Source organism: Penicillium argentinense (assembly GCF_028826775.1).
Source record: "Penicillium argentinense strain IBT 30761 chromosome Unknown utg000003l_segment0_segment0, whole genome shotgun sequence".
NCBI lineage: Eukaryota > Fungi > Ascomycota > Eurotiomycetes > Eurotiales > Aspergillaceae > Penicillium > Penicillium argentinense.
Genome location: NW_026622662.1, coordinates 1,343,861 through 1,367,610, shown reverse-complemented (window position 1 = coordinate 1,367,610; position 23,750 = coordinate 1,343,861). Strand labels below are relative to the sequence as shown.

The 23,750-nt window shown below is 50.0% G+C and overlaps 7 protein-coding genes across 7 annotated transcripts; all 7 read right to left on the bottom strand.

Moving 5' to 3' along the window:
- Positions 1 to 6,709: 6,709 nt before the first annotated feature.
- On the bottom strand, positions 6,710 to 7,259 carry N7532_002623 (uncharacterized protein; the record flags this gene model as incomplete). Its single annotated transcript, XM_056615117.1, is given in 2 exon segments — positions 6,710 to 7,150; positions 7,161 to 7,259. The coding sequence occupies 2 exon segments, from the start codon at positions 7,257 to 7,259 to the stop codon at positions 6,710 to 6,712; spliced, it is 540 nt and encodes a 179-aa protein (XP_056478089.1).
- A 398-nt stretch (positions 7,260 to 7,657) lies between these two features.
- On the bottom strand, positions 7,658 to 8,701 carry N7532_002622 (uncharacterized protein; the record flags this gene model as incomplete). Its single annotated transcript, XM_056615116.1, has 1 exon — positions 7,658 to 8,701. One exon carries the CDS (start codon positions 8,699 to 8,701, stop codon positions 7,658 to 7,660), a length of 1,044 nt encoding a protein of 347 aa, XP_056478088.1.
- A 1,871-nt stretch (positions 8,702 to 10,572) lies between these two features.
- On the bottom strand, positions 10,573 to 12,680 carry N7532_002621 (DNA cytosine methyltransferase; the record flags this gene model as incomplete). Its single annotated transcript, XM_056615115.1, has 2 exons — positions 10,573 to 10,996; positions 11,059 to 12,680. 2 exons carry the CDS (start codon positions 12,678 to 12,680, stop codon positions 10,573 to 10,575), a joined length of 2,046 nt encoding a protein of 681 aa, XP_056478087.1.
- A 1,881-nt stretch (positions 12,681 to 14,561) lies between these two features.
- N7532_002620 (MFS transporter) lies at positions 14,562 to 16,340 on the bottom strand (the record flags this gene model as incomplete). Its single annotated transcript, XM_056615114.1, has 1 exon — positions 14,562 to 16,340. The coding sequence occupies one exon, from the start codon at positions 16,338 to 16,340 to the stop codon at positions 14,562 to 14,564; it is 1,779 nt and encodes a 592-aa protein (XP_056478086.1).
- Positions 16,341 to 17,147: 807 nt separating this feature from the next.
- N7532_002619 (sugar phosphate isomerase/epimerase family protein) lies at positions 17,148 to 18,392 on the bottom strand (the record flags this gene model as incomplete). The annotated part of the gene is made up of 7 exons (XM_056615113.1): positions 17,148 to 17,262; positions 17,318 to 17,493; positions 17,551 to 17,653; positions 17,710 to 17,868; positions 17,923 to 18,060; positions 18,120 to 18,216; positions 18,293 to 18,392. 7 exons carry the CDS (start codon positions 18,390 to 18,392, stop codon positions 17,148 to 17,150), a joined length of 888 nt encoding a protein of 295 aa, XP_056478085.1.
- A 721-nt stretch (positions 18,393 to 19,113) lies between these two features.
- Positions 19,114 to 20,708, bottom strand: N7532_002618 (glutathione-independent formaldehyde dehydrogenase; the record flags this gene model as incomplete). The annotated part of the gene is made up of 7 exons (XM_056615112.1): positions 19,114 to 19,317; positions 19,380 to 19,452; positions 19,510 to 20,131; positions 20,182 to 20,355; positions 20,406 to 20,449; positions 20,509 to 20,534; positions 20,589 to 20,708. 7 exons carry the CDS (start codon positions 20,706 to 20,708, stop codon positions 19,114 to 19,116), a joined length of 1,263 nt encoding a protein of 420 aa, XP_056478084.1.
- A 1,169-nt stretch (positions 20,709 to 21,877) lies between these two features.
- Positions 21,878 to 22,639, bottom strand: N7532_002617 (polysaccharide lyase family 20 protein; the record flags this gene model as incomplete). The annotated part of the gene is made up of 1 exon (XM_056615111.1): positions 21,878 to 22,639. The coding sequence occupies one exon, from the start codon at positions 22,637 to 22,639 to the stop codon at positions 21,878 to 21,880; it is 762 nt and encodes a 253-aa protein (XP_056478083.1).
- Between the last annotated feature and the right edge of the window lie 1,111 nt (positions 22,640 to 23,750).

Here is a 23,750-nt window from a genome sequence, read left to right as displayed (position 1 = left end):
GGCTATTCAACTAGCTCAGCCAGCAACCAGGGCTCCACCAAGGTGTAGTGGGTGTAGGGAAATTGGCCATAAGATCAATCAATGTAAAAATCGTCAGATATAGCTAAATTGATGCGTTTTGGTTGATAAATTTTTATGCAAAAATTTCTAATGGGGGTAGGTGTTCCGAACGGGCGGGTGTTCCGAACGGCAGGGAATTACGTTATCAGTCTCTCCGATCGACAGGATTTGACAGTCGATTGAGCGCCGTGCTCTTACCTATGATAAGATTTGTGCTCTACTAGATCCTGAGATCTGCGGGCAAATCTTATGTCTTGTCTTAAAGGCTCGCGAAATGAGATTCCACCCTGTTGTTTAAAAGCCACCAATTCTTGATATCCATCATGAAATATCTCTTGCCTGGGCTCGCGCTCGTTTAGGTAACGTAATCCACTACTGAGCGGTCAACCCCATCAAAAAACGCGTCCCGTCGCGTACCCACCATTTTCAACCACCCACTATGACACCATCACGCACTCAATCAGGCCAAGAATTGGCTAATCGCGAGGGCAGGGTCCTATTAGCTATCCAGGATATTCAAACTGGAAAGGTTGAATCAACACGCGTAGCCGCATTACGATATAACGTCTCATACACAACAGTATGCGCGCGCCTTAAAGGGCGACCATCACGCGCTGATACACGTGCGAATAGTCATAAATTGACTATTTCGAAGAGGATTCGCTAGTACAGTGGATTCTCTCTATGGACTCGCGTGGTGCAGCGCCTAGGCCCTCTCATGTGAGAGATATGGCTAATATTCTACTGGCCGACCGTGGAAATACCCCCCATTAACAGTGGGACAAAACTGGGTAATCAAGTTCACTAAACGCCGAGAAGAACTACAATCACGTTTTTTCAAAACGATATGATTATCAACGTACGAAAAACGAGAACCCAGCGATCATTATTGATTGGTTGGTTTAAAACTGTTGAAAAACGATTACTGAGAACGGTATTGTGAAGGGCTACGGCCGAATTGATTCAATTGAGCGGTGCCAACATGCTGTTTATCTGAAGCTTGGAGAAGTTTAGAAATAGGGGGTGGCCAGCGGTGACTAAATATCCTGGGGAGTTGATAGATCACATCGCACAGGCTTGGCCTGGGCTATAGATCGGGACCTGGCCCGTTATATGTTGGATGCTATACACGAAATCCTATGAAGAAAACCCGCCCCGATGCGTGTCCTAGGGCAAGCAAAGCACAATTCGTCGCGGAGCAGCTAGGCCGATATTCCGTAGGAAGCCAGAGTATCCTTTTGCCGTTTAATGTTATCCACTGCCTTTGCTCGATGAGTATCTCTGAAATGACATGAGGTGAACCAGAAGCATGATTGCTACACCTTGCCTGAATACCGAGGGAACCGAAGTTTGCCCTTAGATATGAACCGTCAGGTGAAAATTCAAGGTTAGTGGTAACTCCTTCGACCCTCCAGGTCTGTCAAGTCGCAGCCATCGCAGGGGTCCCAGAGCCGCACTGTGTTATCCATGAAGCCAGACGCTAGCAGCCAGCCGTCAGGCGAGAAGGTCACCGACTGAACCGCATCCGCATGGCCCTCGAGAGCCTCCAACTCTGCGCTCCACCTTTCGTCAACTTGTGGTAGCTGACTTACCCAACTAGGAAGCACAGTTTTGAACTGTCTACGAATTATTGCCATTCTGGGTGCAAATACCAGCCCTGAGCAATATAGCTGGAGAGGCGCATTATCAACTATCTGGCGTTTTTAAGGATGAAGAGCTTCGCATCTTGCAGAAAGTCGGACAATGCGGGATAGTGGCCCCCCTATATCTATCAGTGATAATCATATATGACTGTCCTCGGAACTTACGGGTATAACCTTTTGGAGGACATTAAGAGTCCCCACCACCTCCGACACAATACTTAGAAGGCTCATTGCTTCCACCCAGTGCAGGAAATGCTCCTGGAGGAATAATAGCACTTCTTCTATCTTAGAAGATGAGGTCCTGCTTTGTTCGAGGTGGTGTATCCAGTAGCGACAGGAGTATCGCAGTTCTGGCGGTAAGTACTGGCGGATGGTTTGGGGATCGATTTCGGCTCTATGCATTCCAGGGCTACCTAGACTGCAGATATTGTTCTTCATATGACGTCGCATAGTTGTGAGACAGTATCCGGCAATATCGCCATGCTTCGTGGACTCGTGTATGATTCACAAGAAGGAGAGAAAGAGACAAAGCTTTTCAAAAATCGGAATATGCTGTTAGACTGGAGCAAGAAATTTCGAAATGACAAATGTAGAATCCTAACAAGCCGATCTCTGTTGTTAGGCACGCTTAGTGCAGACCGGCATGAATCCAATCGATTGGTAATATGGTCTGCTCTAATCCCAAGAAACAGCGAGAGTGTATTGATTGAAAGTGGGACAGCGAGAAGAATGATAAGTCCATTTGCTGGAACTCTTGCAATAGCTGCTGCTGCTCTAGCTCGTCATCGTCTTGATCATCGAGGAGCTGTGTGAGAATTGGCTGGTATGTCTTGTCCATTTTTGTTGCGTATCTGGCTTAGTCCCTTAGGAGCTCAGCGAGTCGCGTTGTGGGATTCCATTTAGAATTTTCAATGTATCGGCACACAGTGGTGGCAGAAATAAATAATGGAACGGGCATGGCAACTAGATTTTGGATGACGTCATCGCTGGGCCATCCTCAAGGAATATTTTTTGCGAGCCTGATCTTCGCAAGTCGGTCCTGGAGGAATAAATATATGTCGCGTTCCGTCGCTTTTTCAGATAATCATGATTTGCAATATTTTGAAATCCGAGGCGAATTGGCAGCCGAGGCCTGCTGGTCAACAGAATCCGAATACGAAAGGCGCCTGCCTTCTGTAAAAGAGGCAGTAATCGGATTATGTTTCGTACGTCCTTATCATGTTCAAATTCGTCCAAAGCATCAATGACTATAACAGTGGTTGGAGGTTGCTGATCGGATCCGGTAAGACAAAATTGGTTGAAGAAGCAATTTATCGCACTGCTCTGTTAGCGATTTTGAAGCAATGTCCGGGTCATTATGTAGTTCTCTCCGCACGCCAGAGGTCAGCTCAGACGAATTAAACACTAATTGCCTGGCGAGTGTGGGGAAAAGTTTTGTGGCATTTCCTCGATCGCCTTCACCCCTCTTGGAGAAAAGCTTGCCCCGGGGTGTTTAGTCTCGTGGAGCGACTTCGCCACAGTTCGAGATATTGTGGATTTCCCCGTTCCAGCCATCCCATTTAGCCAAAAAAGGCATTTTCCGAGAGGTGAAAAAGCCCATGCCTTTATATGTCGGAGGACCTCAGTCCTCGTGCCTGGAAGACATTCATCTTCATGTTGATTCATACTGCTGTAGAGCGCAACGAAATACTCTCCAGCCACCGAGTTGTTAAGCCATATGACTCACCTTCTGGCATCCATTTCCCCCACACTATCCTAGCCTTCCATACCCTAGACAGCTTCATCATCAACATAGTTAATTCCACCACCTTCCATTTCGGGAATAACGTGAAAGGGTGATGATGATGATGATGAAGTCATTTGCCCGATGTAGCTTGCTCTAAATATATGCTGCTATGCGGGAGTGCTGTCAGGCCTGCCGACAGCTTGAAGGTGGTCGCCAGCCCACTGAACGATTGTTTCCCTGGCTTGCAACGCAAGCCCCTGATTGGTCGTCCGAGAATGTATGCAAACATGACAAAATAGACAAAATAAACAAAAGAAATCCAAAAAGAACGTCGCTTCCCCTCTACCCACTCTCCTTTCCACAATCAGACTTCATTCTCTGATCTACTTCATCCCCCACCGCCTTCATCTGCGCGGCCCTCTGGGCCGTCGGCTGCCGCTCCTGCGCTCGCTTGCATCAAGGGGGTACAGTGGACCTGGCACTGCACTCCTAACGGGCACCATCCTTCTCCTTCCGTCACACTGTCCTGAGGGGTCATCCTTTTTCGTCGCCTTTTTCCGTGCCGAGAGCCAATGGGTCGACTGCTTGAAACTGGTTTAAGAGACCTGTCCGGACCATGAATTCGGCCACAATTATGCGAGCCTCTGGCCGCGTCAGGAGCTCGTCGCGTCGCAGAGCAACTCCGCGGTCGGACAGAGCGTTTCTCATCCAGTTGCGCTCATCTTGGAGTAGCGGGCATTCGAGCAAGATATGATCGACGGTCTGGTTCCCCAGATTGCAACCACATCTCGCTGACTCGCGCCGATTGATGCGAGTCAAGTAGGCAGCAAGGCCAATTCGTCCAGTACGAAGCTGCATCAGAATGGACGCTGTCGCTTTCCGCAGGTCGGACCAGTATTCCAGGGTCTTCTTCGTTGGTCGTTCGACTAAGCGTTTCGTCGGTCGACCTGTTCTCTCTATAGACCATGACCTTTCCCACTCGATTTTTGCCTCGCGGCGAATGCGGCTTTTAGCTGCGGCTGCAAGGCGAATATAACGATTGTTTGGGTTTTGTGGTCCTTCTGGTTCCTGGGCCGCCTCCTTTGCGTGTCGGTCGACACGTTCATTGCCGGCCACTCCTTGATGAGCAGGTATCCACCTGAGGTGGATTTGACGGCCATTGGCTGCGTGTTGCCTTACCAGGTGGAGGCATTCTTCCAGGTAGACCTGTCCTGATGGCATCCGTGGTTGGCGGAGCGCCTTCAATGCCCCTTGGCTGTCTGCAAAGATGACAAGCCCGTTTCTCGCCTGTGCCGCCCACGGTTCCGTGGTCTCCAAGATTAATTTGAGTGCCATTTCGATGGCACTGAGCTCGGCAGCGTATACAGTGGACGTTTCTTCGCCGCCCATTTGGCTGTGAGCGTGGTGATCCTCGAGATCAACGACTACTGCTGCTCCAATTTTTCCCTCGATCCCACTCCCGTCGGTGTAGAGAATCAAGGGTCTTTCGCTTGGGTCTTTGGATAGAATGTGGTCGTGAGTTTTCACTGCCATCTCTCTGTCCTCGATGAACACGTCTGGCGGCGCTTGCCATGGTGCCTGGACGAATGCCTTCCGACTCTCCCAGTCCCTCGCCAAAGTTCCCGGGGAGTCGTAAGGCATCCGCCCGTTTTCCAGGCTTGCGCCTCCATCGGTGTCCATCCAGACCAATCTCTCTCGTCCACCGGTCGGCGTCGTAGCATTGTTGGTGGGACAGCGAATACTGGTCCAGTCCGTAACCGTAAAGCGTTACGGTGGCGCCCATGATGGCATTTAATGCCGGTGGTATATGAGGAGCTATTTCCAAATCCTTAGTACGTGCCCGTAAATGCTGAAAGGGGTTAGTTATGATACGGCTCGTTCTGTAGCATCAGTGGAATACCTGAACTTTCCGTAATGTTTCCAAGTAAACCACGGTCTCTGTACCATACTAATGCTATCTAAAGATATACTGTTAGAGTCTAAATGAATCGCCCGGCTAGGCTTGGACTGAGTGCCATTCTAATTGACGATGCGAGGAAGACTACACTGCTTGCGAAGCAGGACTGTATATATCGAGCTGCCAGTATTCAATTCATTATCTTGTCGGTGAACCGTGCGAATACTGACTCGGCCAGCTATGTGGATTAGGAGCAAAGGGATGTAGATATACTATTCGTCGTCCTAGTCCTTGGCACCACGGACCCCAGAAACAAGGGCTCAAGGCCATAAAGTCCATGTACAGGGCATTGCTGAGACTAATGATTGACCACGAAGTATGGTGTGTGGCCGCGATATCGGGAATGGCCGAGAGAACAGAGGTGCTAAGTATAGGAGACAGCAGCCCATTCCACGTCATGACAACCACTATGATGATATTTCGGTATCGTGGGAAGCGCTCGAATTCGTCATCGACTGGATCCTCGACCGGTTCCCTGTTCTCCTCGATCTTAGGGTCGCCTATTGTCTCAAGAAGGAATTTTCGCGGATGGGTGAAAAGGTAGTGATAGGAGAAATCAATATGGAACGAACCCCTTAGAAGATACGACTGGAAAAAGTCCAATTACTGCAATAAATGAAATCTACAACTACCCACAGACATAACTCAGATAGAGGAGAATAATGAACTAGACCTGAATATTAAAATTCTTCTATTTGTGTAGACAGATCTGACCGGCTATGCGATGGGTTTATCAGTGCGGTTGCAACCTTTTGGATGCCAGTTCCGGCGGTTCAGGTGAAGAGGTGAACGGGTCCTGAACCCGGGCCAGATAGGGCGGCGAGCCGCCCTAGACAAAATCGTGGGCGCTAGGTGACCACCGACATACAAGTGCTGTTGTATGTTTTTGTGTTTTCTATTTTTTTATTGCTATCTTTAAGCATAACTTTTCTTTCCGTCTGATTTATCATAGAAGGGCTTTTATTAGATGAAATTTTGGCCATTGGGTCGTGATTTGTCTGATACACCTCTGACGTTGGGCATTGCGATAGCTGAATGAAGAATTGAGATGAAAAGTCTGCAATTAATCGGGAGAAAACATAACACATTCTCATTTCAATGGTGCTGAATTCAGGTCGGCGCTACCAAGTCGAGCCTTGAAGACAAATCTTCCCGAAATTCTCAAGTATATGACCGCGTGAACTAGAGTGTTTGATTCGTGTTGACAGGGATATCCAAGATATTCCCCGCATTTTCTGAGGGCTGGAACAGTTCAAGCCTCATCAAAGAGTTTACCGTTTACCGGTTGGCGATTCGGAAGCGTCTTCAGGAACTGCCAGCAAACTATTCGAACCATTTCATTACCGGTAAGAAAGGATGGTCGAAATCGGCACCAGTTACATTCTCACGAAGCGTTTGCATCCATTGCGCGTGATTGACTCGTCGGATTGGCACGCCCAATGCGTCACACAATATGTCGTAAAATAATGATGCATTACCACTGCCACGATATGTAACTCGATTCACCACGTTCTCTGGTCGCAAAAGTAGATTTGAAACTAGTTGAAACACTTGGTCACCACCCGCAACCGTTAGCTGACCGAGTCGCTCGCTCGCGGCCTGAAGTCGAGCGACGCTGAATGCTAACCTCCAGAAGAAATCTTCCGTATGGGCAATTCCCTCCCTTTCTGCTCCAACGATGAAGCCGGGAATGACCGTTCGAGCTTTCGAAAAAGTGGGTCGCTTGTTGTATTCATTGATCAAGAGCTCCGATATGAATATTGTCTGATCATACAGATGCATCAGTGAGCTTCCTGGCTATCTCAGCATGGCTTTCTTCCTCGGTCGGAAGACAGCCCCAAGAAACATAGACTAGATGACAAGGCCGAATCATGCTTGAGAGCCCGGAGAGAATCTCGACTGTGCTGAGAACATTCACGGCTTCAAGTTCATTGTATGTATTAATTCAATTCGCGCAGGCACCACCGTGAATGATGCCGCCATTTTCCGATTTCAGCTTGTTCCTGAACCTTTTGCCTTGTGTAGTGTTGAGTGCATTCAAGCACTAGACCTATTACTCGATCGACTCTGGGATCATTGAGAAGTGCACGCAGTATCTGACTTCCCAGAAACCCAGTAATGGAGGTTAGGAAAACTGTTTTCTTCCGAAGCACGGTAGTAGTCAATGGAATCTCCATTTGGCCTGTGTCCTAGACTAAAAACCGTGATACCATTCTGTCGTACAGTATATTCTCGATTCCAATATTCTTTACGTACTTATTTCTTAGCAAGTTAGCCAGCGATACTGGCTGTAGGGATGTAAGGTCGACGGCTGTTAAGCCAAAGAACTTTCCACGGAATAATGATGCGTATACCGAGTCTTTTGTTTCCTGCATATTCGCAATCAAGTTCGGCGAACTCTAGCAATCTCTCGCGGTACTCAAATTCGTCAGTCAGCCAATGACCAATTATCCCTAAAATAGGAAGTTGATTCTGGCTTGTCCAGACATCTAGCGACAAGGATATGGTTTTGCAAGTCAAAGTGAGCTCGCTCTTCAGCTTAGTGCGTTGTATGGAGAACTCCTGCATAATTCGATCCCGCAAGGTGTGGCGAGATGTGAAGGGAGGGTCAATCCCAGGGATATCTCGGAACATTTGCTGAAACTCTGGAGACTCGACAGTGGTGAAGGCTTTCATATCAGTCACGATCCAGCGAATAGCATTCCTTTCCAGGACCTCCTGATGGGTGAGACTCTGTCTACCACCTATGAAACTCCGAATGTCTTGTTCCTTCTTCGCTGGCTGTATACTGGAGGCCGGACAGTAAATGCCATGCTTTGCCAAGTGGGTTTTCATGTTGCTGGTTGTATTTTGCCTCTGGGAATCTGACGTTTGCCAGTCACAGCGGGTTCCCGATTTCTCGTCTACGTGCGTACAGCGAATCTCTCGATCGACCAGCCTCCTCTTGCTAGTCCTCTTGATAACCCATGGACGATCAATGGCTGTGGTCTCGAAATAACCCCAGATCCACTCAGTAGCAGGCGCTGGTCGTTTGGTGTACTGAGAGGATACATAGCTTGTGATTGAAGTTATAGCATCCGTCGAGCCCTCTTGGGATCCTAGCACTTGTGACACAGACTCGGAAGGTAGGAGCTCGCAATCTAGTGTGTTGGCGAGGACGTCCACGTCTTCTTGACTGGCTGGGAGAATAGGGGTGAGGTTGCTCGGTGGTCTGCTTGGTTTGCTCGATTGGTCGATTTGATCCTCGGGCAAAGACTCTTTATCACTTTCGTCATTCAGAACTCGGTAGTTGACGCGTTTCTGCCGGGTATGCATTTTGTGTTGGATACACTGGGCCACTGGCCCAGTGCGAGTGAATACAAATGGTTGATAATAGCTGTCTGTCGACACCGGCTCGGTGATCAGGAGAAACAGGGACTAAGAGTCATATGTGGAGTTGGTAAGTTTCTGAAAGGGCGGCTCACTGTCTTCAAAGAAGAGGTCGGGGCACGCGTCACAGCCTCTGACACGCGTCGCGTCTAAACAGAGTTGAGGGGTTGAAAGCTTACCACCTCTGGATATTCTGCCATATAACACAACAGAGGAATGAAGGCGTCGCCATAGAATAAGTAGGGCAGTACGATTGTATGTTAGCAGGAAAAGGCTAAGGTAGTAATATGCATATGCATGCGCAAGGGAATAGAAACTGCTCAAAAAGGATCCGACATGTATATTGAACTAGCAGAGTTAGTTGGTAGGACGGGAGAGTAACATATAATATATATATACAGCCGCATAGCACGGAAACAGCACAACGTCGGGCCATACAACAGAAGTGGATTGCCCTAATTACAGAGTATCTAAGCTGAGATTTACCCACCAACTTTGTAAAGTGGCCTACATCTAGGACCAGGAGCTACTCTCTTCTTGCCCAATTACCAGTGACGATATATCGCCAACGATAATGATATTTGCCGATATCGTATCGACAGTTTCTTAATTTGTCGATGTCGATTGCCGGTACGATATCGGTAGACTTGGGATTTGACGATGCCGATTGACGATATGGAAAAACAGTGTCGATATCGTATCGCCAACAGCTCTGCACCACCCCGGCCTTGATCTTGCGACTCTCAGCGATGCGATGCACAGCATGCGGCTTTCTATTCCACATAAGGATACCTGAGATGCCCACTTATGATAGGTAATGCGCTAATTTATTCGAGCAACTAAAGACTACATAATGGAAGGCTGGGGACGTGATGGATCCGATACCGAGGCTATGAAGATCGTGATTCGCGAAGATCTCACGCCGACAATGATGAAAGAAATCTTGGAAGGATCGTCAAGTGCAGAAATGAGATAATCGGAAAGAAGGAATGTGCTGAATACTTTCTATGCTAGCCAGAATACCAGGCGATACGCGTAAAAATAGTATCTCTACAAATACAACAGGGGATCTAGGGAATGGATCGACCATATTGTGGAAAAAGGCCTGTTGGGAAAGGCCAGACAGTGAGGTATTTTGGCAGATTTGGGCTTTTGTTAAAATAGCTTAAAGCCCATCAAACTCTCGAGTGAAAGGGCCAATCCGAAACCTCGTTAATCTACAAAACAAGTGTTTCATCGGGTTATCCCTGCTGAAGCAAAAGGTTACAACAGCGTACGCGCAACGTTATTCGGGATTTTGTCAAAATAACAGGTGTTGGCGATAGCGGAAGAACGAATGACACCTGTATAGTTCAGTGATGTATATTACCGTGCATTTTCACATCATCTATATATAATTTTGCCGGGTGCCCTCAGGATTACAGTCATGTGACAAGATCGGAATAGCGGAGCTTATCTCCCTGCATTCATCATCGCCTTTATGGATCTTGTTCTTCCTAATACAGCAAACCCTTTGCTATATTGGCGCATCAGATCTCGTTCGGTCTATGATATGGAGAAGCTAATGGTGCTCACGAGACGAAAAATAAATCACCGCTGTCGGTTGAGCTCGTATTCCAGTCTGTCGACCACTGCCCAACCACCACGAATAGACGGCTCCAAGTCAAACCAGAAGATACGTGTCATCTACCGACTACATCCAAGGGCGATAGTATATTGATTCTTCATATGTGCTTCTATGGGACCCATCATCCCCAGCACCTCACGAAACTCCGTCCTTCAACCATGATCTAGGGGTTGTCAATGTCGCGCAGACGTCAGACGGGCCGCGAACGTTCCAACGCATCCATCTTTCTAAGCGTCTTCTTGACCTCCTCAAAGACTGCCTTTGCCGCGATAGGGGGAAACGCATTCCCAATCTGGGTACGGACGCCCCCCTTCGAGAAACGGAACGTCCGAGGGAATGTCTGTAGACAGGCCCCCTCCCTGTTGGTGAAGGTACGCTGACCATCTGGATGGTAATTGTCCTGGCCGCCCGCCGTCGTAAAAGTCTTCGCCTGTGTATCCCACTCCAAGGGCTCCCGGTACTCAAGTCTCCAGCGTGCCAGTCGCACCTCCAAGTCGTGATCCGGGGCATCTTTTGGCAGGTCCCAAATAGCATCTCGAATTGTCCGCGGCGGAAGGAGGGATGGTGCATCACCATGCGTTGGCGCTGGAAGTTCCGGGAGGACTTCACCCGGTCTATTCAGACGCCGACGTCAGCAAAACATAAAGCACGAGCAACTAACAGAGAAGATACTTACCCAGCCGCAATCAAAACCAGCCGCTTGCGAGACTGCGGCACACCATATTCGACCAGTTTCAGTATTTCCCAACGGACAGAGTATCCAAGCTCGACGCAGTCCATAACCACGCGGTACAGATTCTGTCGGTGGCTTGGGTGCTCCAGGCCAAAGGTTTCCTCCATGGTGAGGACGCGGGGGCGCACTCTCTCCAGTGCATTGCGAATACCGTGAAGACAGGCAGAGTTCCGATCGTCATTCACCTCGTTGTTAACTGTGTGTGCGGGCGAATAAGGCTGGCATGGAGGGGATGCATGCATGACATCTACACGGAGGAAGTTGAGAGATCGCTTGAAAAAACGATGAGCATCCAGGCAAAGCACCTTCGTGCAGTTGGAAAAATTGAGCCTGTATGTCTTAATCGCGTGCTGATTCACGTCAAACGCCCACTTCAGGCTCAGTCCGGCTTGATCCGCTCCGCAAGAAGCGCCCCCGGCACCACAAAACGCATCGCCAAAGGTGTATGCACGTTCAGGCTCGCTGGTTAGGTCGATAATTGACGTACCGTTTGGGGTCACGGGAGGAGACGGTGAGAGGATATCATCGAGATTGATAATTTCCGAGGAAGAGGTCGACTCGTCAGAATCTGTAGGAGTGAGAAGATTCCCTTCGCCAAAAGGTGTTGTTGGGCCTCGCCACTGCTCACGCAAGGCTTGGTTGGTGAACCCCTTTCCGGGATCGCACTCCTTGATGGTCAGGTACTCTATCACCCAGTTGGTGTTCTTCAAGTCAGCCGGAGATCGCGGACTGACTCCGCCATTGCGGCCTGTGTGGTTTATCTTGATTCGGCAAGTAAGGTCAGCCTTGTCTCGCCAATCGCCCCGTACATTCGTGAACGCGATGTTGGTCACACCAACAACGCTCTTCGGCTTGATGTGGGCGATTATACGGGGCGCCCAAACCAGTTCTCCCGCCGTCTCCGGTATGATTTTTGGCCAAGTCTCGTCATCGAATGCCGAGGGTCGCAGGAGCCGTCGACCCGACAGACGCCATTTATCTTCGTCGTGATAGATGTTTTCAAGACGGAGAAACGAATTGTCGTTCAACACCAGGTCCATGCCGCACTTGATCTCCACGCCCGCCGGTTCGAACGAAAGACCCGTGATAGTAAGCGCGTCGACCTTGATCGATACTTTGCGCGGAGCTACTACGACCGGCTCCAACGATGTCGACCCGTTATCGCTGCCAGTCAAGTCGATTGCCCTCGGCCGAGCAAATGGGCGTTTTAAATGACCACGCGAAAACCGCCGAAGCCCGACAGTTCCTGCATCCTCCCAGTCTCCCTCATACCCAGAGCTCGTCCAGACATTTGATCTCTGCGAGCGGTCGGACAGACTGAAGGGGGAGCAATTGCGAAGTTGAAAGGGTTCTGGGCTGGAGCAAAGCCCCTGCAGGGCCCGTCTCTTCCGGGAGCCACCTTCGATCGATGGAACAACTCCACGGGGCTTCGAGTCTTGCCCGATCCGAGAGGTCGACAAGGTCAGATCAATAATTTTCCTGAGCTGTGCTGAGATGATGGAAGTGTCGCTTGGAATGAGTGTCTCATTCTCGTTCACCCGGGGAATGCTATCTTCGCTGGGCATGGGCGTCGGAGAGGCTTTGTTTTGAATCAGTAAGTTTTCGAGTAAATTATTTCGGGAAAAGATACTCACTCCGATCCAGATCCTCAATTCTATCATCATCAGAGAGGGCGAGGTCCACTAGACAGTCCGTCATGGCCGTGTACACTGTATTGGATGTGCGGATTGGCTAAGAAGAGTGGGTTAGAAGGAAGGTTGAAAAGACGAGGAGAAAGGAGAAAGGGTAAAGAGAGTCCGTGATAGGAAAGTATCTCAAAGATGTTCAGATCGATACTTGAAGAAGCAGTAAGGAGTTAAATGAGCATACGAGCATACCTTTTGATGTTAGACGGATTGATGAGAAGGTGAAGAAGGGAAGAGAATATCTGAGAGGAAACATAGGAAAAGAGTCGAAGTGAGTTGAAGTCAGGGAGGGAGGATAGCTCTTATGCGACCAGATGCCAGTCACATAGAAGCTCTCACTTCTGCCCTTGACTCCCTTTTTCATAGATGCTGCCTAAATCGGAAGACTCACTTGAGGGCATAATAGGTACGGATATAGAAGGAATTGGACCAGAGCGCCCGACAAAGCGCTGCCTTTAGAATACCTCTTCTTATCGTGATTTATGATCCTATAAATGCCCCGTGACATCGTAAAGATGGTATTTTTGAATGCTGAAAGGTTTTATGTGCACAAGGACTTCATACGTGGTTATAGATGTGTGATCACAAATCGGCACGTGACAGCCGCAGGCATGAAAGAAAGAGCCTCCCTACCTCTCTTTATTTCCCACCACACTGCAGCCGATCACACACTGGCAGTCAAACGTGAATCCCCGGACGACAGGATTTTCCTAGCCTGAATCTCCACGTTCGCTGACCAAAATCTCCACGCCTCCCCTCGGGTGTCCTACCCAAGGACAACCCATGTTGCAAACCTACCAAAATGAATTGTCCACAGTATTTCTCTGAATCCAGTCCAATGACTCACCCTCGGACATCTATTCCAGCGTCTTGGCATTCATTCTCCGCAGCTCAAGGAACGTGCCATTATGGACGTTAACCCGGAAATCATCCCCAAACTCATCAAAGCATACATCCTTCTCGCCGAAGGGCATGTCATCCTTTTCAACCTCATCGACATTGAATGTTACGACCGCGTTCTGATGTTGAATTTTTTATGTGGTTTGTGATCACAACTGTCCTATACACCTTGGGCTTTTTCCGGACTATGTGGATTTATCTTCTTGTTCTCCTTGTTGTCCCTTACGGCCATATGTTGTGGATTAAGTCTCGCACCTGAGTGCTGGCTGAAGTGATGACCCTTAGATGACAGGAGTAAGAGAAAGGAAGCTAATCCGAGTCTTGTTGGGCATGAGGTTCCCTGTGTGCACAGACTTTGGCAATCAGGAACAAAGACAAGAGCCGTAGACCAGTAAGTATTTTGTTTGCTACGTTAAATGTACCGATACCAGGGAATTTGTTGAATCCACACAAGGAGCTCATGTTGTGTTACGCATACCCGTTCACAGAGTCGCCGGAATTTGTAGAAGAGTGACTCTTCACGCCCTTTCTTTGTGCCTGAATAAACCGGTATGCTTCACATTTTGATGGAGATGGCACTGGTAAGCAGATCCTTTGACCGATACTTTTGATTGCTCTAGTTCTAGTATAAGCAAGGCGGAGCAAAATTTACACAAAAAAGTTTGAGAAAGCCATCCCAGTCATCTATGTTCAGGGAGGAAGAAAGCAGTGAAAACACCACCAAAACGCGCTTATCTGAAACAATGCTTCGTTGACATGGTCACACCAATCAACAAGGAAAAGAAAAATGCAAAAAGGCTCAAAAAGCATGGAATCGTGACATCGTCGGACAAAGGTCAAAAGCTTTATCCAGGGATAGATTTAGGCGCCATTAGGCTCGTCGTCGTCAGACTTGTAATTTCCATCTTCATCATCGCTCTCCTCTCCCCAGCCCTCTGCCTCGAGAGACCGACCGCGAATCCCGAAGCTCATGATGAATCCAATGAAGGAAACAGCTCCGAAGACACCGAATGCGAGGAGTTCGCCCTTGGGCTGGACCTTGGAAGTTAGGGAGAAGAGACCACCGGAAAGGAAGGGGCCCACGGCACGACCAGCAGCGGAGAGCGTTTGGGCGAGACCGTTGAGGGCACCGAGGACAGCATGGTTGGGGGCAGAGTTGGTGACCTGCCAATTTGCGATCAGAGGGATGATGTTGTGGGCTAGAGTCGATCGACGACTTACCAGTAGAAGCGCACTGGTCAATCCTCCGACTGAGGCAACGGTCTTGACCAGCAACACGAAGCAAAGCTCCACGGCCATGAGAGCGGACTTGCGGGTCAAGCCCTTACCAGCCTTGCTTTTGTATCCCACCAAGGGCATGAGGATGAAGGACAGGACAAACCCAAAAAGTCCTGCCCGGTATGACCACCGGTTGCCCATCTTATCGCGAAGGCGGTTGAAAATGCAGATCTGGAATATGATCGTTACTACACCAGCAAAGCCCTGCGAAAGACCTATCTCCGAGGGTGTGAGGTGACGTCCGGCAGGTGGTTTGGCCTGCGCAAATATCGGGAAGAGCGAATTGAAAGAGACATTGCAGAAAGCAAAAATGAGGTAGGTCAACAGCAGCAAGATTGTATCACGAGTGAAAATCTCATCCCAGGTGAGCTCTTCCACCTGGTCGCCCGACCGGCTAGATATCTCCGACGCAGAGTCCAGGTCACTATCATGGTCTTCGCTCTCGGCGGTGTGTCGACGAAGTGGTGGGTAAGGGACTGCCTGTGGTAGGCGCACGTAGGTCGGATGAGGCGCAAATCCAGTGAATTGCCACAGCCAGGTGAAGAGGCTGCGGACCTTCTTGCCAATTTTAGGAATCGTATCCGCGTCTTCTAGACTCTCTTCCAAGTAGATAGCAGTAAGGACGAAGTCGACCAGAAGGACAAAGGCAGAAAGCAAGTTCGGAGCAAGATAAGGATAAGTGCTCTTGTGATCCGTGAATGGATTGCGCTCAAACACAAGCAAGCCTCCCAAAAGCGGACCCGTGATGCCGCCGACACCGTACAGAACGGGGAGATAGGTGAATGCCTGCGACTGGTTGCTGCGATCGGTGATCTCGCCCAAGCAAGTCGAAACAAGACCCTGGTTGCCATTGACGACACCCATTACAGCCTGAACCAAGATAGCCTGCCAGAGCGTCTTGCAAAAGCCAAAAGCAACGAAACAAAGCGCTGTCAAAAAAGTACCGAGCAGAATGACTGGCTTACGCCCAACCCGATCCGACAACCAACCCCAAAAGTAATTGGTAGCAAACTGCGCCAATGCAAATGCTGATGCGATTGTGCCAACATACACGCCCACCTGTGACGACTCCACTTCGGGGAATGTGGACGCCATATCCGGCAGGTACGGGGAGATGGAGTTCAGCGCCGTCTGCTCGGCTAAGGCAATCATTGCCAACACTGCCATCTGCCTCTTCGGCAATGGAGAGTGTTGGCCACGGTGGTCAGGAGATTCATGGTGTGGGTTGTGTGAGACCTCGCCCGAGGACTCCGACTGTCCAGAATTGGGTCGTCCACGCGACTTCGGCGGCGGGGTATCGAAGGTCTGGTAGTGCTGCGTGGAGGAGCGGCGCTTGATCAGGGATCGATCAGTGGCCGTCATCATCGCAGCAAACGAGACAATAAAGCCAAAGAGGGTTTTCAGGGTGCGCCCAGGCAATAGAGGCGCTGCCCGCGGACGACGGACCGACGGTAGTCGCGGTTCTCCGGTCGTGTGCGAACGGTACAGGCGATGACAGTCGAGATGGGGAGTTCCAAAACTCCTAAAGGAAACAGAAGACCTCCAGACAGTAAGTCAAACGGAGTGGAGGGTGGATTCGGCGGGAGTGGGAGTTGCATGCAGAGCTCCAACCTTGGTAGTCGGAGCGAAGCTGGCCAGGCTGCGACCCCAGGATAACGTAAGCGCGGAGATCACTGACTCAGCTGCGAGTGCCCGATTCCCCAGGCCAACTTCTTTTTGGTCCTGTCAATCCCCTCATATTTCTAATCACGATCTTTCGGCCGGGCCATGAGGCAGGGATGTCCATGGTGCAGTCGGTAAGATCTACACGCCTCCGTTCCTGACAGAGACCTTGCCTGCTCGGTCCTTAGGGCGCCCCGACACGCGAGTGCTATGGCCCCGTGCTGCATGTCTGTGTAACATTTGTCCAAGGGCCTTCGTTGCTTTCGACGTCCTTTTGGCCTCTACAGATATTTTGGTTTACCTCGAAACCCCGATTTTGACGCACGGAAGTGCGATGAACACGGCCCACGCTCCTCCCTTGCTTCTGCTCTACTTCTTGCACGCGCATGCGCCAAGAAAGAAGCAAAACCGACGCCTCAAGAGTATCGATCGACGAGGCTAATTAATTCAATTGAGTTTTTTATTCTAATTGGAGGACCATTATCATTGCGCGACAGGACAAATCAATCAAGCACTCGCCTTGGCCGCAATCTCATTAAACAGAACCTCAAGACGAGCACCCTCTTCATCAGCGACAGTGCCGTACGGCTTGGCACTTCCGAACGGGTGGTAGGGGAACGGTCTGCAATTGATTAATATATGTTCCCTCACCTGGGCGACTGCGGTGCACCACTTACCCGTATTCCGGAACGAAGATAATCTCGGCCTTGGATCCGTTCCTTGAAATCTGGCTCTTAATAATCTTCTCCCACAGCCTCTCCATGCACAATCTCTCTTGTTCGAAGACGGGGTTCAGAGGCTCGGGGCACTGGGAAGCCTGCGTCGTTCCGATTCTCGCGTGGAGGTGTCCGACCTGGATAAAACAGTCAGCGGTGCGCTAAAGGGACCGAAAAGGAAAACCATAGCTTACATGGGGAACGACCGCGTCCATCAAAGCGCGATCTTCCTCGCTAATATCTAGTAGCCGCTCGCAGCCCACCATCCAGTGGGAGAAATCGGCCGTAATTTGGATTCTGTGGAACCGGTCAGTTAGTTGTTACTTTCGACATGGGTTGGAATCACTGCATACTCAGGAACAGCTTTCAGAATCTGCAGGGTAGTGTATGGTGTGAAGAGAGAACGGTTGCGGTGTGTCTCGTGGAAAACCAAGCCCGATAGGCCCAACTCCTTATCGACTTGAAGGGTTCCTCGATAGAATTTGATCGACTCTTCGACGTCCCAGGTGTCCCTGCCTCGGCGTTAGCATCGTTCATTCCTAGCAGCCTTGATCATGGTGCCTTACTGTCCAGACTGGAAATTGATCGCTATGGGACGTAGCTGCGCGGTCGACTGCAGGATGTCTCGGTAGTTCTGCAGGTGGTTCTCTGATTTCAGGCCGACGGGTCGAGGCCCGACGTACATGAACCAGTGTGAATGCGCTCTGGATGACATTGATTAGCCCTCAATCTTTTTTGAGCTTGGTTCTGATTCGATGCTCACAAAACACTGATCTCCAACTCCGCCTTGTCGGCAATTTCCCTCAGACGTTTGAAATCGGGGTCTGGCTTGAGCTGGTGAATATCGATTTGAACTCCATCTGCGCAGCCATCGTCAGTCTCATCTTCTCCCTCGACGGTTGCCACGAATTGCATTGGTTCGAGATAACAACGTACGATAGCCATGCTTCTTCAGCTCCGGAAACCACTTTGCCCAGTTGTCCAAGTTGGGACCAGCTTCGACTCCCCAAGCAGTGCGGTGGCGGGTGATTTTCATTTTGTGGGGTATCTCTCGATCCCTGAAGTTCAATGCCGTTTGGTGACCGGCAGTAAAATGAGAGCTCAAAATTATTTATATTCTCGTCGTACCTCCAACCTCCACTTCTACACATGATCGGCCTGCCTCCGAGACGAGGAATAATTCCCGCGTCGCCAAGTGGACCCGGTAATTGAAATTGCCGCTATGATTGGTTCCCCCGCGATCCCGAGGATCTGCCCACGCGGCGCTTTTTAACATTTTGGGCGATTATGCTTTTTTTTTGTCGCCGAACTTTACTTTGTCTGATGCGAGAGCTCCGCAACCGTCGCGATCTGCTGTCGCGAGATGAGGAGATGAGGGTTGGCGGGTATTGCGAGCTTTTGGACATCCCACTATCGTTGAAGGGCACGATTACCCCGCCACTTTTCACTGTGTTGTGACGTAGTTTTGTTGATGATGTGCTGCGGTTTTGTGGGGGCTAGGATGTAGTAACTCCCAGTATTGGATGAGTGCTTCAGAGCGGCCCGCGATACGCGATCTACAAAATTTTTTGCAAAGACCCATAGCACAAAATGACTTGGAAGAAACGGAGTGGTACTCATGAAAATATCAATCATCACATTTCCTCTCTCGTAAAAGTAGGATACGAATTTCCAAAACCTTAATCTCAATTCATATACACTCAGCACAATACGAGATGCTTATCTCCTTTGGCTAAGCAAAATCACTCATAGCCCGCTTAGAAACCGCCATTAGGGTGAATGATCACTTTTGTATACCCATCCTCGCGCTTGTCAAACTTGTCATAGGCCGTTTCCGCATCCGCAAGGGCAATTTCGTGTGAGATAACAAAGCTAGGCTTCGCCTTGCCGGCGATGATCATGTCTCGGAGGTATCGGTTATAGGCCTTGACGTTGCACTGGCCGGTTCCGAGGGACAGGCCCTATCCAACAATAATTAGAATCACGTTCACAGATCGAATCGAATCGAAGATTCAAGGCTTACCTTCTCAAAAAGCTTTCCGAAGCTCAAGCTAATCATTCCGTTCGCAGAAGCAGCGTCCGACGCACCGGGGTCACTAGATAAGAACCGTCAGAACGGTCAAGAAATAGGAAAGTGATCCAAGGACACAAACCTAGGCACGTAAAGGCCAGGAATACCCATGCCACCACAAGCACGAGTAACCCGAATCATATTCTCCAGAACAATATTCGGTTTCTCAGACGAGCCATTTGGGTCAACAGCCTGGTATCCGACAGCGTCAACAGAGCGATCTACCATGTCGCCATTATGCGCGATGATCTGGTCCACCGCATCGCCCTTGGTGAAATCGATTGGGATACAGCCAATCTTCTTTGCGGCCTCCAATCGCTCGGGCACACGGTCAACGACGTAGATGTTCGAGCCGCCGCGCAGAGCGGCCGAGTACGCGGCCATGAGGCCTACGGGGCCGGCGCCGAAGACTGCGATGCTTTCGCCGGATTGGAAGCCAGAAATTTCGACACCGTGCCAGCCTGTGTTTGTGAGTGGTTGTCCTATCAGGGGGCTCAAGGAGTCTTCGTACCGGTGGGGAAAATGTCTGCGGTGTGTTAGAATGTACTCTTGGGTAGACGAGTGAGAGCTGCAACTTACCAGCCAGAAGAATGAAATCAGACTCGTGCTCTTTGCCCGGGGGAGCTTCAGCGCATTGAAGTCGGCGTAGGGGATGCGAATATACTGCGCCTGGCCACCGCGGTAGGGTCCCATGGCGACATATCCTGGAGAAAGTCAGTAATGCATCGATAAGTCGCGCGATTCCACTCCTTACCGTACGCGCCACCCGCGAAGCCTGGGTTGACACCAGTGCAGAAGGCGGTTTTTCCTTCCTCGCAGTTGCGACACCTGCCGTCTGCCACATTGAAGGGCATGACGACGCGGTCACCCTTCTTCAACAATGTGACACCCTCTCCGAGCTCCTCGACAATTCCCATATTCTCATGACCTGTCCTAGTCAGCAAGAAAGCTTCTTCAAAGCAAAGGCGACAATCATACCGAATGTGATTCCGGGCTCCGCAGCCGTGCGACCTTCATACATGCTGCGAGGTAATAAGTCTCTGCTGAATGCCGTCGCGCTCCCATCCCCGTCGCTACTTACTGCAAGTCCGATCCGCAGATGGCAGCCTGTCCCAGTCAGCTTCCGTCGCATTCAGGCGACCATTGTGCCACTAAACTCACCGTGGTAACCTTGACAATAATGTCATCCGGATGTTCCAACTTCGGCTTCTCCACCTCCTCAACCCGGACCTTGTACGGCCCCAGATAGTTCAATGCCTGCATAGTAGTAGCGCTTGACATAGTAACGGTGTGCGGCGAATGCGATTGCGGATACGACCGGGCCTGGGCGGGAATCCCGGAGTATTTGAATTTATTTTTGAGCTCTGGCAGGGATCGGTACGGCCGTCGCACTCGCGCTCGGAATCATTTCTCCTGTTGTATTTGCTTTGTTGTCGCCAATCATATGGGCGGACGGAGTTGCGCCGTGTTCCCCGCACGGCGAGTGAGGAGACCCCGCAAGCGGGGATTCTTGCCTGTTTTGGCGGGGCAGTCGCCGCACTTGCTGTTTACAGAACGTGGGGCACGCGTTCTCTCGCTCCCCCAGGTTACTTTCTTTTTATTTGATTGTTGTATGCCTCGGTCGCGATTGGGATTTCTTGGGGATTACCCCTGCTCTTACACGGGTTCAGAATCTCTGCCCTCTACAAAATCAGCTAACAAATCAGTATCATATTGTGCGTTAAGCTAACCGCGAGATGCAATTTCACAGAGACAAGATACTCGACGGTTCTCTTTCTCATCTACAGCAAATCGACGCAAAGAACTGGAAGCCACGACTGTGCCTCAATCATCGCCCAAAACCCAGCAACTCCTCCCGGCTCTCACCTAAATCGCCACAGCTGCCATCTCGTCATGACCAACCCAAGTCCCGGGCATATATTTGCCCTCGGAAAAAGTGTTACTCCCATCATTAATGAGGTCCCGCTTACTCGGTGCTGGCTGCACATATTCCAACCTTTCGCAGATCCCCTGTGTCGCATGCTGAGCCTTCAGGACAGTCCCTTTGATCAGCGCGATTCACACAGAGATCATGCTCTACGAGCTTTGTTTTAGGGCTCGGACACGCAGTTCCGAAATCATGAGGACGGCCTCGTCATCCTGATCTCCTGTGCGAGCTAGTGGACGAATATATTTGCCCTGTTATCCGATATCCTGATTGCACAAGAATGGCTTGTTGCTGACGTCCCCTATGATTCCATCTCTACACATCAACTCTTCTACAAGGAATTTCGAATTGGAAACACTCTTGAAAAGCATCGAGAAAAGCTCTTGTGCCTATTTTAATGGCTGACATCAATGCTTGATCAAGACACATCAGAACACTTTTCCACAATTTCATGCATCCTGCAAGCTCATCGGAATCCCATCATATAAAGCAAGCGAATCTCCATATCCACAATCTGGACTGTTCACCACTGATCCGGGTCGGCATCGGCAAAGGTAGTACCGGCCGCAATCTCATCATACCAGATTTGGCGAGTTCCCTGGGTACCCTTCATACCACCATCGTCATGCCAGCCGTTGGCATAAAGACCAACCCGGAACTGGAATGCCCGGTCATCTTCGATAGTTGTATTGATATCATCCTGCTCCAGAACCTTATTACCATCAAGCCACATCTTATAATAGCCCGTTCCATCCGTCTTCCAACTAGCCTGGATTACAATCTTGTGCCAGACACCCGCCGAAACTGTCGCAAGGTTCGAGAAGGTCTGGGTCTTCTGCGCGCAGATCGTACCCTGCTTGACGCGGGAATAGAGCTGATTACCGACCAGCCAGACCATGCTGGATGGCATGTAGTCATCGCAGCCGGTATCAGAGAAATCGGCGATGAATTGCGCGATGTTGTAGGATTGCGCGGGGGAGAATTGCCAATTCTCCTGCAGACGGAATGCGAAGCCGTAGAAGCCTGTGTCACCGCGCTTGTAGACGTTGTTCTTCACCACCTCGGAGTGGTACCGGCCGCTGTAGCTGGAGTCGTAGGTCTGGGTCATCTTCAAGGCTGTCGAACCTTGGTCAACAACGTTGGTTACTTGAACTACCGTACCCTTGTGCTCGTGGTTGATCGAGTCCCAGCCCGAGGTTGTGCCAGTATTGCTGAAGATTTGAGTCGCCTGGGCGGAAAGGCCAAAGATGAGGATGGCCGTAGCCCAAGAAAGCTTCAATATCATCGCAGCGGCGGCTGTGATTATTGCTGGTCTGGAGGGAGATTGAATTTCTGTTGATGACGAGAAAGAAATGAGTCGTTGCTGAAGAGCAACAGGATGCCTTTAAGTTGTCCGAACAGCAATAAATCTCTCGACTAGGTGATAACTGACGTGAGATGTCGCGGTTACCGTATCTGGTAACTGGTGTCGTTGAGCCTGCGACAGCCGTTCCTGCAGCGATGTGGGGCCAAAGACCCCTAACTGAAAATTCCACAAATCAGTCGTTTGAGGTGTGACAAACATTATCGTAATAGTGGGGATTTCGTAGTAGTTTAAATGGGTTGTGCAATTTGTGTGCGAAAGTGTAACGCTAATGCGACTAACAGCCAGGGTGACATTCAAAGTGTAGTGTCGTGGTCGGCATCACTTTCCCTACGCCCGTAAGAGGGGTGGGTCATCAGGTGACCTCCGGGGCTGGCGTCCTGGGAAATTAGCTGGGAGCAAAGCTCTAAAATTGGACGCCTGGGCGATATTTGGGGCCACCATGCACAGATGACAACATGATGTGGACATCTGCTTATGCGAATCAGCATATCAACGTTAATTGCTTGAATCGTGAGATCTAAACCTACTGCGAGAATAGAAGTGACGGCGCTAATTAGCCCCGCAGACTCAGTATCTATCCCACTGCTGCAGAGAAATGAATGCCAAGAAGTGGAACTGAGTAAATAGTCTAGAGTTTTGGCAAGCCTCCAGGAAACCGGTGACCTTAGACGTCACCGTGCAACTGTAGAGTAAACTACCACTGCTGCTCGTGAGTCAGCTTGGCCAAGAAGGCGAGAAAAATGAGCTTGTAAACTTGTGGTGCGGCCCTGTATTGATCTTGAGCTTCCGGGAAACGCAGTCAAACCTACACCATAAGTCCAAACCCAACTGCAGGCTAAAAATTAGGCCCATAGCCCAAATTCAGGCCAGTATCACTAGAAAGTGTCATTCTTGAGACGCCACAAGACATCCGACTAAGCCGGCGTGGTCGAATGATTGTTGTGATGCTCTATGCTCGAACAGATATATGTCTCACCGCTGAATCGCAAACTTCAAAAAATAGATCATAATGTTCTAGAATCAAGGTCAG